We start from the raw sequence: 11,352 nt of genomic DNA, 5'->3' as shown, positions 1-11,352 counted from the left end.
TGTGTGTGTGTGTGTGTGTGTGTGTGTGTGTGTGTGTGTGTGTGTGTGTGTGTGTGTGTGTGTGTGTGTGTGTGTGTGTGTGTGTCCTTTACGTCTATCTTTGTGAGGACATTGATAGAGAGGACATGTCTGGAAAGGGAGGACAGTGTCCCCACCCAGTGGTGGAAAGTGCTCACTACATGGACCCAAGACCAATTTTGAGGTACTTGTAGTTAACTTGAATATATATAAAAAACAATATATATTTACTTATATTATAGTTTTTACTCTATTACATTTATGTGAGATCTCTTGTTACCAGTTACTTTAATTATTATAGGTTAAGCTACATCGCAGTATATAAAGTAGTTACATTTAACCAGCTGCAACATTAAAGTGGTACTTTGAGTGAGTACTTTTACTTTTGCTACTTTGTACATTTAGATGTGAAGAGATCTGCAAAAATAAACTGTGAAGATTACAACAAAGTGTATATTTCATAGATTTAGTGTGTATAGTTTACAATTGTTATGCATACTTTTAAAAGTATCTCATGACATCATGATGTATCACCTTGTTAAAAACTAGAATATTACATTAAAAGTACCCTCACACCAGGATCTTTGCACGTTATTTTATTACATTTAAAGTCGAACCATCAGACATACAAGGAAGAAGTGCGTCCTTCAAAGTAGGGAATTGTAGTCACATTGGATGTTTGGACTACAAAAACGGAAAATGAAGGATACACATACACAAACAAACACGTTCTAACTAAAATAAACTTGCAATGATGCCACGAAAAACAGACGAGTGCCGTCGTACTTCACAGCAACATCAGCAAACATCTGTGCAGCTTCACGGTCGACGATCAACTCACTTAAATTATTAGTTCAAATGATCTTCACATTAAAACTAATTAAATGTCACTACTTTGTCAAAAGTTTGCTCATCATGCATAACTATCTGTTTCCTTAAAGAAATAAAGATCGTAGAAACTCACCACTAGATGGCAGCATAAACTCCTCCCACGGTCTGTTCTTGCATTCGAACACATCATGAAGAAACTGCTGCTTAGATTTAAGTTAAACGTTTACAGAAGAAACGGTTCTCCAGCAGCTAAACCCATCGGCTTTAACCCGGCTGTGTGTAAATACAGTTAAATTGATTTCTACAGAGCTTGTTTGAACAAGAAACTCAGAATAAGGCAGCTTGAGGTACACACAGTCGGTGATGTAAGGTTGGATTTGAGAGGAAGCATTATTCTGGATAAGAAGTAAGAAAAGACTGACCTTGGTTTTCTCTTAACGCACCGCCCAACGAGCAGACAGGAAGTGGGACTTGATTCACTTCTAAAGACCTCTTCAGCAGCATTTACTTTTATTTTCGTCATTTTTGTTGTTGTTGATAATCAAGAACACGAAAGGTTGAAAAGATAATTCCCTGATCACGCTGAAGAGGAGGTTCGATCAGCTTCCTCACGCCTCCTTCAGCAGGAGGCCATACGGGCGGATGGACTCCTGCACGATGGCCCTTGTCTGGATGTCGTTGTGTCCTTTCGGGACGTAGACCAACCAGACGCCCTCCCTCTGGCAGTCCTTCCTCTTCTCCGGGTTGATGCGGTTCTGGAGGACCACTTTGTACGTCTTCCCGTCCACTTTGGACTTGAACTTCTTGCAGTACTTCTCCGCCATCACCACGTCCGGCGTGGAGTACACCCCACTGCCCCTCGTCTCCCCGGTGACCAGGGAGGCGGCGGCGAAGTCCAGAAACGTTGGCTCGTCGTCGGTGCTCCCGTCGTGGGTCAGGATGATGCCGAGGGAGCCGTCCATGTTCTGCCCGTGGTAGGAGACGGGCCAGGCGTCCTTCCCCGTCCCGAGCCAGGTGTCCCCGCCGTCGTACCGCTGCGTGACCCGCAGGGCGACCCGGTTCCACCCGCAGGGACGGACGTACCGCTCGTTGCCGCGCAGGAATGTTTTGTCGCCGTCCTGGAGGAGGACGAGCAGGGTCAGCGGGGTCGGAGGAACATGCTAACAGGCTAACATGCTAATGTGCTAATCACAGTATTGAACTAAAAGTAAAAAGAAACCGTTTGTGATTTGGAACAAAGTGTCACTCCCTTATTCACTCCCTCCCTCACTTATTGACACTCTCCCTTCCTTCCTCACCCACTCACCTCATTAACCCCTTCCTCACTCACTTCCTCCCTCACCCAATTACTTCCTACACCGCTGACTCTCTCTCTTGTTCGCTACCTTACTCCTTCACCAACTTCCTTCCTCCCACCTTTAGCCACTCCCTCCCTCCCTCCCCCACTCACCTCCTTCCCTCCCTCACCCCTTACTCTCTCCCTTCCTCACTCACTCCCTCATTCGCTACCTTACTCCTTCACCAACTTCCTTCCTCCCTCCTCCGGCCCCTCCCTTCCTCCCTCACCCACTCACCTTCTTTCACCCTCTCTCTGTCCCTCCCTCACCCCTCACTCCCTCCCTTGTTCACTCCTTCACCAACCTCCTTCCTCCCACCCATCAATCACTAACTCCCTCTCTCCCTCCCTCACCCACTCCCTCCCATCAATCACTAACTCACCCTCTCACTCCCTTCCTCCCTCGCTCACTCAATCTCTCCCCCTCTTTCCCTCACTTACTCACTCACTCACTAACTCCCCCCCTTCCTCCCTACCTCACTTCCTCCCTCGCTCACTCATTCTCTCCCCCTCACTTCCTCACTCACTCACTCCTTCCTTCACTTCCTACCTCCTCCCTCCCTCATTAACATTCCAGCATCACATTTCACATTCTTCTCCACCAAAATAGAAACACGTGATCACTAAAGCTGCTTAACTCGATGGTGTTATTGATCTTAAACCATATGATTCATATTCTACACGTTAGTAGCAGATTAACGTGTAGTCACCGTGACGTCAGTGGGACGTCAGGTGACCGCCTCACCTTCACGTTGGTGAAGTCGTAGTCGTACTGCGGATGGAAGAAGTCCTCCGGGTTGATCCGCATCTTGGCCCTGTGGCTCTCCTCGGGCCCGGCAGTGGAGGGGCCTTCGGTCAGCGCCGCCGGAGAGCTGTACAGGTCCTGCTCGTCCAAGTCCCGCAGGGACAAAGTCCCCAAACTCGGGTACTCCAGCTCCTGGAAGCCCTGCTGCTTGTAGAACTCCTTCAGGGCCACGACGTTGACGAAGTCCTGCGGGGAGAGCTGCGAGGCTGCGCCGGTGGGCTCGACGTTACAGCCGGAGAGAGCCGACAGGGCCTCCACACACAGCCGGGTGTCCGGCATGCTGCCGCCGGGAACACGAGCCTTACTGTCCCTTGAATAGAGATAAATGTAAAACACGGTTTGAGCCGCTGATGTCCTCGAGCAAAGAGCTGGACGCGTTCTTCTGTCGCTGCTTCGACACAAACAACTCGCTCTGGAGCCACTTTCTAAACTTTCACTTTCACTTACTGACTGACTCACAGCACCGGGGCCGGGCTTCTGTGTTCAATCGTTAAATCAACGTTTGACTCGACAAGAAGCTCAGAATTATTCATATTTATATCAAATAACCTTTGATTGCTGGATTCAGAGTCAGTGAATTAACGCCAGTCCTGTTCAATCCTGATTAAAACAGTGATCAGCTGTTTGTTTAAACCTCTCTCTTGTTTTCAGGTAAAGCAGCTGTTGGCTGCTGTGATGCAGACACCAGTCAGAGGGTCACAGAGGTCAGTATGAGCACCACGTAATGAATAACATACTGTATTCATCATAACAATAATTATATTCCACACTGATTTATCTATCATGTCATGCAGGTAAACAGTTAAAAATAGTTAAATGTTTTATTCTCCTTTTTCTTTTCTCCTGTTGTTTCTTCCCTTATCTTCCTTCCTTATTTGTTCCCTTATTCTTTACTCCTTCCTTCCTTCAGCTGCAATTAAAAGCACACAAAAATGTCCAGACTTTGCACTCAATAGCAAAACTAAACCTATTTGTTTTACTGTTCGCTGTTGGCTAAAAGTCTGACGTGTACTTTTATCGTGGTACTTTTTATACGTCTAATTTATCGGTTTATTTGAAGAGGGACAGTGCACACTAACAAAACATTGCTGTCATCTGTAGTCCCAAGAGGCAGATGTTGCAAAGTAACAGTACTGACTGTATGTTTGTAGTTCTCTGGTGGATAATATGAGATAAATAGATGAAGTATTAATATGAACTGGGATGTTAATGGAGTTCCAGTCTAGTGCAGCTTGTACAGAAGATGCAGACTGAGAGCTCTCTCCCTGAGAGGGTTAATGTAATCTCCTCCTGCTGCACCTTGTGAGCTGATATCCAGTTTTTTTCTCGTGATAACAAAGACTGAGTCGTACACTTTGACTTTTGACCTCTATAACCAACAGTACTTAACTATTGGTTAAATATACAGTATGTGTATATATATATATATATATATATATATATATATATATAACAAGCTGTAGTTAACTGAATTCAGATTGTTCTCGAGCTACTTGATCCAAAAACTGAAGGTCCTGATGTAAATGACTGATCTGACATGACTGAATGTTTATTTGGGAGAATTTGTGGAGGTTAATTCCGTTTCCTGTCTCTGCAGGAAGAGTCTTTGCACTATTCCAGTCTGAAGCACGCAGACAAGCCCCGCCCCTCCGGCCGAGGAGGGACAGGATTGGTCGAAGACGACGTGACGTACTCGGCAGTGATGAGCCGCAAGAACCCAAACGCGTCACGTGACCGCAGATAGAGCGGCGCTGTGTTCTTAACAGCAGAGAAACGACCATGAATGTAATTCATTAGATATTTTATTAAGCTATTCTTTCTACAATTATGTTTCTGCTCTTTAAACAAGTCACTAATTACTTTTTTAATTCAGGTTTCTATAAATGATCTCTATAAAGGCTGACGTCCTTAATATGCTGGAGAAACTAAATCTCTATTTCACAACTACGGTACTTTAAGCTATATTTCTTTCCTTCATATTGAAACTCATTCGACTGTGAAGTGACGCTCTACTTCGCTTTCACTTGTAGAGCAACTGATCTGTTGCTTCCTGACAATCATTTACGTATAAAAACCACCACGAGGAATGTGACGGAAACGCAGTTACTGCCAGATATACGCACATAATGATGGGAAGTTTAATTGTACGTGAGAAATAAACGTGATGAGAAAACTCTCAAACGTCTTTAAGTATTTATTGAACACTAAGAACAGTTCAGCTGAACGGATCGAGCTCTCTGTCCACGGAGGGCTCGGATGTCTAACCACGAGGAGAGGGTTAAGAGTATATCTGCACATTTTAAATGAAACAGCCTCTCGTGGTTTCACATGCGACATTCTGATCAGACGACAGGACGCAGCAGAGCTCGCTTCTGTTTGGCCGGTCTGGTGACCACAGAGGAGTAGATGACGTGGTGTCGGTCCTGGTCCGGCGGAGTCCTGCCGGGTCTCTCCCTCCAGTTTTGTCGGCCCAGAGAGGCATAATGGATCGTCTCCTCGGGCGGAGTCGGACTCTCGTAAACCTCTCGCTCTGCTGAGACACAGGTGTGTCAGGTGAAAACAGACCTGAGGATCAATGAAAGGAGCGGTACTGAAGGTGTGACGGTGTTACCGGTTGGTGTGTTGGACGTGGTCCACGGCTGCAGCTCGGTGTCTTCACGCCTCTGTGCTGGAGAGAAACAGAAGAGAGCTGAAGCTTCTCAAAACAGTTTCTATTCTAAATGTCAAATTTAGTAAAATAGGAGGAGAAATCTGAGGGAGGGGTTGAGGAAACTCCAATTAAACTTAAATCAGGAAGATACGGCATCTAAACATCAAAGACATGTTTCCTAATTTCAGAACATGAATAAATTAAACTATTAAACAAAATTGGAGTTGAGAAACGAAGAAAGCAGAAGAAAATGAAAAGAAGACTTTTCAGACTTTTTGTATTTGAGCTCAGTTTGCTCTCATTTCTCCTGATCATCCCTGAGACGTTCATCCTGAGTGGAGTCCACCTGTGGTCAAGGTGAGGTCAGGTGATTGGACATGATTTGGGAAAGCACACACCTGATGACAACAAAGCTGTGAGGTGGAAGGAAGTGCCTGCGGAGTTCAGAGACAAAGCCTGGTGCTGGTCTTCACCAACAAAGGTTCATTTTTAAAGCAGATTAAATCATGGTTTCACTTCAAGTTGCACCAAACTTGAAAACTGTAGGACTGGACTTGTCAGGGTCGAGGTCTAGTCAGGGTCATGAACTGGTTAGGGTCAAGGACTGTAATGGTCATGGTTGAGGTCCAGTCTGGTCAGATTCGAGGTCTGGACTTGTCAGGATTGAGGTCTGTACTGGTCAGGGTTTAGGTCGAGGCCTGGACTGGTCTGGGACTGGACTAGTCAGGGTCTAGGGAAAGCTGAACTTGTAGATCCAGTGATGATGAATTACACCACGTATAATGTCTCTGTGTCTATCAGATACCTGCACATCTGTATTTCGTGTTCCTCCTGCACTTCAAGCTGGTCAGTAAAACACAGACGGCGGCCAGAAGGAAGATCATCAACGCCAAGCCGACCACAGCAACCACCAGCAAGGCTGAGAGACCACAGACAAGTAAACACTCATTAAAGACCACAGACAAGTAAACACTCATTAAAGACCACAGACAAGTAAACACTCATTAGACGAGACCACAGACACATCTGTAACTAAACCTTCAGTGAGAGGTGAAGGTGTTCGGAGGTGCTGACTCACCGTTCTCTGGTCTCTTCTTCTCCGTCTTCTTTACGTCAGCCTCATCTGATGAACAGAAACACACAAATCCAGACTAACGTCATTCACTATTAATAGTTTATTTCCTAAATGTTTCACTGAGATTTTAGGGACAAGAGAAGTTATAGATACGCAATCAAAACCAATTCTGTCAACATAATGGCTGGTATGGATGTATAAATAAATAAGCACTTAGCAGCTTCCTACCTGTTACCATAGCAGCAGCTGTTCCAGTTGTGCTGGTGGTTCGCTGGATGCTGGTCGGCTCTGGCTGCCCTGAATAATCCAGAAACATCTATTTATTTTAATATGTGTCACCACTTGGAGGAGCCAAACTGCAGTAAGAAATATGACCATATATACTCGTCAAACAGGTAAAAAATCACGATCTCTCTCTAATGAAAGCCTGGTACCCTCTGCAGCTGAGGTACATGAAGTGTTTACAGTATAATTAAACTCAGCACACTGAGCTTTTGCTTGTATTTCTGTTTCACAATAGACTTATTATATTCCATCTGAACGAGCCACCTGTCAGGACGGTGAGTGTTCCCTGCAGCTCTCCGTTGCACAGATACTCTCCGGCGTCCTCCGGCTGCAGGTCCTGGATCTGCAGGGCGTCGTTCCCGAGGCTGAGCCGGCTCCTCTCCGATTTCACCGTACCGTTTCTGAACCGGGTGAGGACGGCCTCCCACCGCCCTCCTTCCCTCCGGTGGGACCACTTCTTCTTGGGTTTGGAGGAGCGGCTGCAGGGGAGCAGCAGCGTCCGGCCTGCAGACACTATGAAGTCATGGCCTGAGGGGGCAGAGATGCAGAGGAATTATGGGTAATTGTCTTTGACATGTATTGTCCTCTCCAGTTTAGAGTGCTGCTGGAATGAGTCCTAAAACCTGTGCATGAGTCAGCATTTTAGCACTTCTGCCATGTTCGTGGATCAAATGCAGCCCAAACATGGACGCCAAATTTGGAGTGACAACCTTGTGATTATAAGCAGCTTCAGTTAGCCGCACAAAGGCGAGACGTGTGCAGCGTCAGCATCTGGAACAAGAAACACTGTGGTGGCGTCAGAGTTCAGCCTCTGTTGGTGCCACTCTGGCTGCCGGCGTGGTGGCTAATTCCTGAGAACTCAAAACACCTTTCACTTCCCTTTTGAAGCAGTTTGATTTTACTGCTCTAAATACTCAATCTTATACTCAAGCTAACGCTCTAGCAGCAGTAGCATCGGTCATAAATATGTATTTAGTCAGTATTTTACGTTTGAAAGGGCCATAAGAAAAGCTAAACACTACTGTGAGTGACGTTTGTGTCTCATTCAGAGCGTGGGAACTTTAAGTATTAAACTTTCTAATCCCGTCCCTCCTCTTGTTACGTCCTCAACATCCTCTACACAGAAAAACAAAAGAACTGTAGCGTGTAAAACATTTCACAACATCTTTCACACGACATCAGGTTGATTTACTTCCCTCCAGACGAACTGTGGTTTTTTCTGACGACGTCTATAAGAACTGTTGCACATAACTGACTGACTCATGCTGGATATTCTGACACCTTTGTTTGAATCAATGTGAAATCAAACTATGTTGCACTTGTGTTTACACTGAACAGCTCGACAAACATGGAGCTTTGAGGCTGAATACTATATATACTGATATTTGAAAAGCTTATAATCAATTTTACTTTAACACATATTAAAACCAAAACAAGAGGTTTTTCTTTTGCATTAAATCTGGTTGTATTTATGTATTTTTTTAGATGTTTATTAAGAGTCCATATTAAGTTAAGTGGTTCCCAACCCCACGATTCTTTGTACGGCAATTTCTTGTTACTTATCAGCCAGCTGACACAAATACAAATATAATTGTTCTCTACGATAGATTAAATACTGTGTAAGTCGTCCTGGAGGAATCCCTCTGAAACTGATGATCTGAGCTCAACGCTTCGCTTCTGTTTGAAGTTACTAAAATAAACTTTCATGTTGTGTTGATTCTGTCGCCCCCTGTGGACTAAAGTGGTAGTGTCTCTGAGCACCAGACTCGCTTTAGAAAACCTCATTTTACAGCAGCAGGGTCTGACAGTCTGCCCCTCTCAGTCCTGGTTCTGGTTCTCCCGTGCCTCCCTTCCCTCCAGCGGGTCCAGCAATACGTCCTGGGTCCGGAGGAGGAGGAGTTTCTGGTGAACCTGCATGATGTCATCTGGTTTCACCAGAATCCGACCCAGTGGCTCCGATGACGAGCATCAAGAATAACTCTATAGAAACAGACCATCTTCTCTCTGATGGTCTGTTTACTGATGGAGGTCTGACAGAGGATCAGGACTAAACGGGGAGTGGTTCATAGAGAGGATGAGGGTTAAACTGTTTCATAATCAGTTAAAAGTTTAAAGACACACTCCTAAATAAGTCCCCCCTTTGCTCCCATAATGCACCTCTCCTAGCCCCGCCTCCAGTGTACCTGTTAGCACCTGCAGCTCGGCCACCAGCTGCTGGTTGCAGCGGAACGTCCCGCCGTCGGAGTCGTCGAGCCGCTGGAGGCAGAGGCTGCCGTCAGACAGCAAGCGGTAACGTTGGCTGTCCTCGTTGGCCTCGTAGCTGCCCTGTCGGCTCACCGGGACCTTCTGGTCCCGTTGAGTCCAGATCACTACGGAGCTGTCGGAGCCGCCACATGGCAGGCAGATGTGGTGGTCCTCCGGGACTGAAAACCGGATCACTGCTGGAGGACAGAAACTCCCTGAGACCTGAACTCGTCTGTTACGTTTAAGACATCTTCATGTTATAAGACATGATCAAACACATGACTGCATGTCCTCTGCATCACTCACATCCTGCTGATGCTTTTAGCCTTGTTTCCTGTTTTATCTCATGGAAACATGCTCCACTCATGTCAGCCTCAAATAACAACCCAGGAACACAACTGTCACACAGAATGATAGTGACTGCAAGTGGGATTGTTGTTCATGAGAAAATGAACATTAATAATGTGCACAAATGTTTTTATGAAAGAATTAAAAGTTTTAATTACAATAAAACTGTATGGGAAAAAGATGTGAGGGCTTACTTTAATAATAATACATTTTAAATGCAGTCACAGAAAAAAGTTGCTGTTAAACTTTAGTTCATATCAATGTCTTTATAGTTTAAAGACTGTTTTTGCTATTTTATGAATGTAGAAATTAAGGGTTGAAAAATTCTCTTTCTTTGGTTGGTTGAGGTTTCTCCTCACTGGTTTATTGTAAATAAAGGTAAACTGTCGGGCAATAAAGTTTATACTATTTTATTTCCCCAAATTCACATCAAACGTTAAAATTCCCCCTTTTGTTTTGAACGTTACAAAAGCTATTCTTCCTTCTGTTGAGTCAGATTCACTTTTGGTGTTTTATTTCAACAAACTCATTTTAAGTTTAAACTAAAATATATACGTTCTTCTGAAGTATTTAATCTAATATTTGAGTTGTCTTTTATTTTGAGATGACATATTTCCATGAGATACTCAATAAAACAATAATATAAAATACGTCTTTAACGAGTTAGGATTGTGCAATGTAACATGAATCTAAAGCGAATACAGACGTTGATATTAAAATGTAATCTTACTCGTACCTGTGGAGCTTCCTCTGCAGCAGCTCAGAACCGTGTGCAGGAACCAAACCCGGCAGAAGAACATGAAGCTGAACATCTTCAGATGGAAAACATCAAACTGCTGCTGATCAAAGTTTGAAGCTTCTGTGTGTGAGAGACACTCTTCCTCTTGTTCCTCCTCTTCCTCCTGTTCCTCCTCTTCCTCTTGTTCGTCTTGTTCCTCATCTTCCTCATTACAGTGAAGGATCTGAACATCATCGTTCTGGAAAATGGAGGTTTTTATTCACAGCATGTCGCTGCTGCCTCCAATAATGACTTCATGGAACTGGAGAAGCAATATGTCACCTACGACTAAATTCTGGAAAAATCTAAATAATTCAGAATCTAAATTTACAACAATCTCAAATGGACAATGATGCTTAATATTCTGTAACATTTTATGGATCAATTAATTACTGGAGACAACAATCAGCAGATTAGTCAGTATTATAATAACATAAATTCTATAATGTATAAAATACTATTAAATAGCATCCAAGATAACGTAAAGACTCTCTGTAGTTGTTTTGTGTCTCTTTGTCGTTGTTTTGTGTCTATTTGTTGTAAATGTTTGGTCATTTTGTGTCTCTTTGTAAATGTTTTGGGTTTTTGTTGTTCATTTCTTTGTCTGTGGTTGTTTTGCATGTATTTATGGTCATTTTAAGTTTCTTTGTTGCTATGTGTCTTTGGTACTCGTCTCTCTGTCGTTGTTTTGCCCCTTTTAATAAGCCTCTTTGCAGTTGTTTTGATCTTTGCAGTCTTTCTGTGTCTCTTTGAAGTTGTTTTGTTTCTCTTTGTAGTTACTTTAAGTCACTTTAGTTGCCTTGTGTCTTTGGTACTTGTTTGTCTCTCTGTAGTTGTTTTGCCACTTTTAATAGTCATTGTGAGTCTCTTTGCAGTTGTTTTGATCTTTGGAGTCTTTTTGTATCTCTTTGTAGTTGTTTTTTTAGTCATTTTTTGTCTCTTTGTAGTTGTTTTGTAATCATTGTGAGTCTCTTTGTAGTTG

The 11,352-nt window shown here is 43.9% G+C and overlaps 2 protein-coding genes across 3 annotated transcripts in view; one reads left to right on the top strand and one right to left on the bottom strand.

The window, feature by feature from the left end:
* Positions 1-5,171, top strand: part of LOC116400801 (uncharacterized) — a 15,342-nt gene extending 10,171 nt beyond the window's left edge. For both annotated transcript variants that reach the window (XM_031878865.1, XM_031878864.1), the window contains 2 exons: positions 3,642-3,694; positions 4,588-5,171. In XM_031878865.1, the coding sequence (XP_031734725.1) occupies positions 3,642-3,694; positions 4,588-4,734 (200 nt within the window). In that variant the 3' untranslated portion in view covers positions 4,735-5,171. The remainder of the gene's footprint in view (positions 1-3,641; positions 3,695-4,587) is intronic.
* LOC116400799 (uncharacterized) lies at positions 603-3,799 on the bottom strand. Its single transcript, XM_031878861.1, has 2 exons — positions 2,931-3,799; positions 603-1,967 (listed from the first exon to the last, which is right to left on the bottom strand). Exons 1-2 carry the CDS (start codon positions 3,267-3,269, stop codon positions 1,458-1,460), a joined length of 849 nt encoding a protein of 282 aa, XP_031734721.1. The 5' UTR covers positions 3,270-3,799; the 3' UTR covers positions 603-1,457.
* Positions 5,172-11,352: the final 6,181 nt, after the last annotated feature.

The sequence above is a fragment of the Anarrhichthys ocellatus genome, unplaced genomic scaffold (assembly GCF_004355925.1).
Source record: "Anarrhichthys ocellatus isolate YVR2014 unplaced genomic scaffold, GSC_Weel_1.0 scaffold207, whole genome shotgun sequence".
NCBI lineage: Eukaryota > Metazoa > Chordata > Actinopteri > Perciformes > Anarhichadidae > Anarrhichthys > Anarrhichthys ocellatus.
The sequence above is the reverse complement of the archived record's forward strand: the minus strand, read 5'-3'. Positions and strand labels throughout refer to the sequence as shown.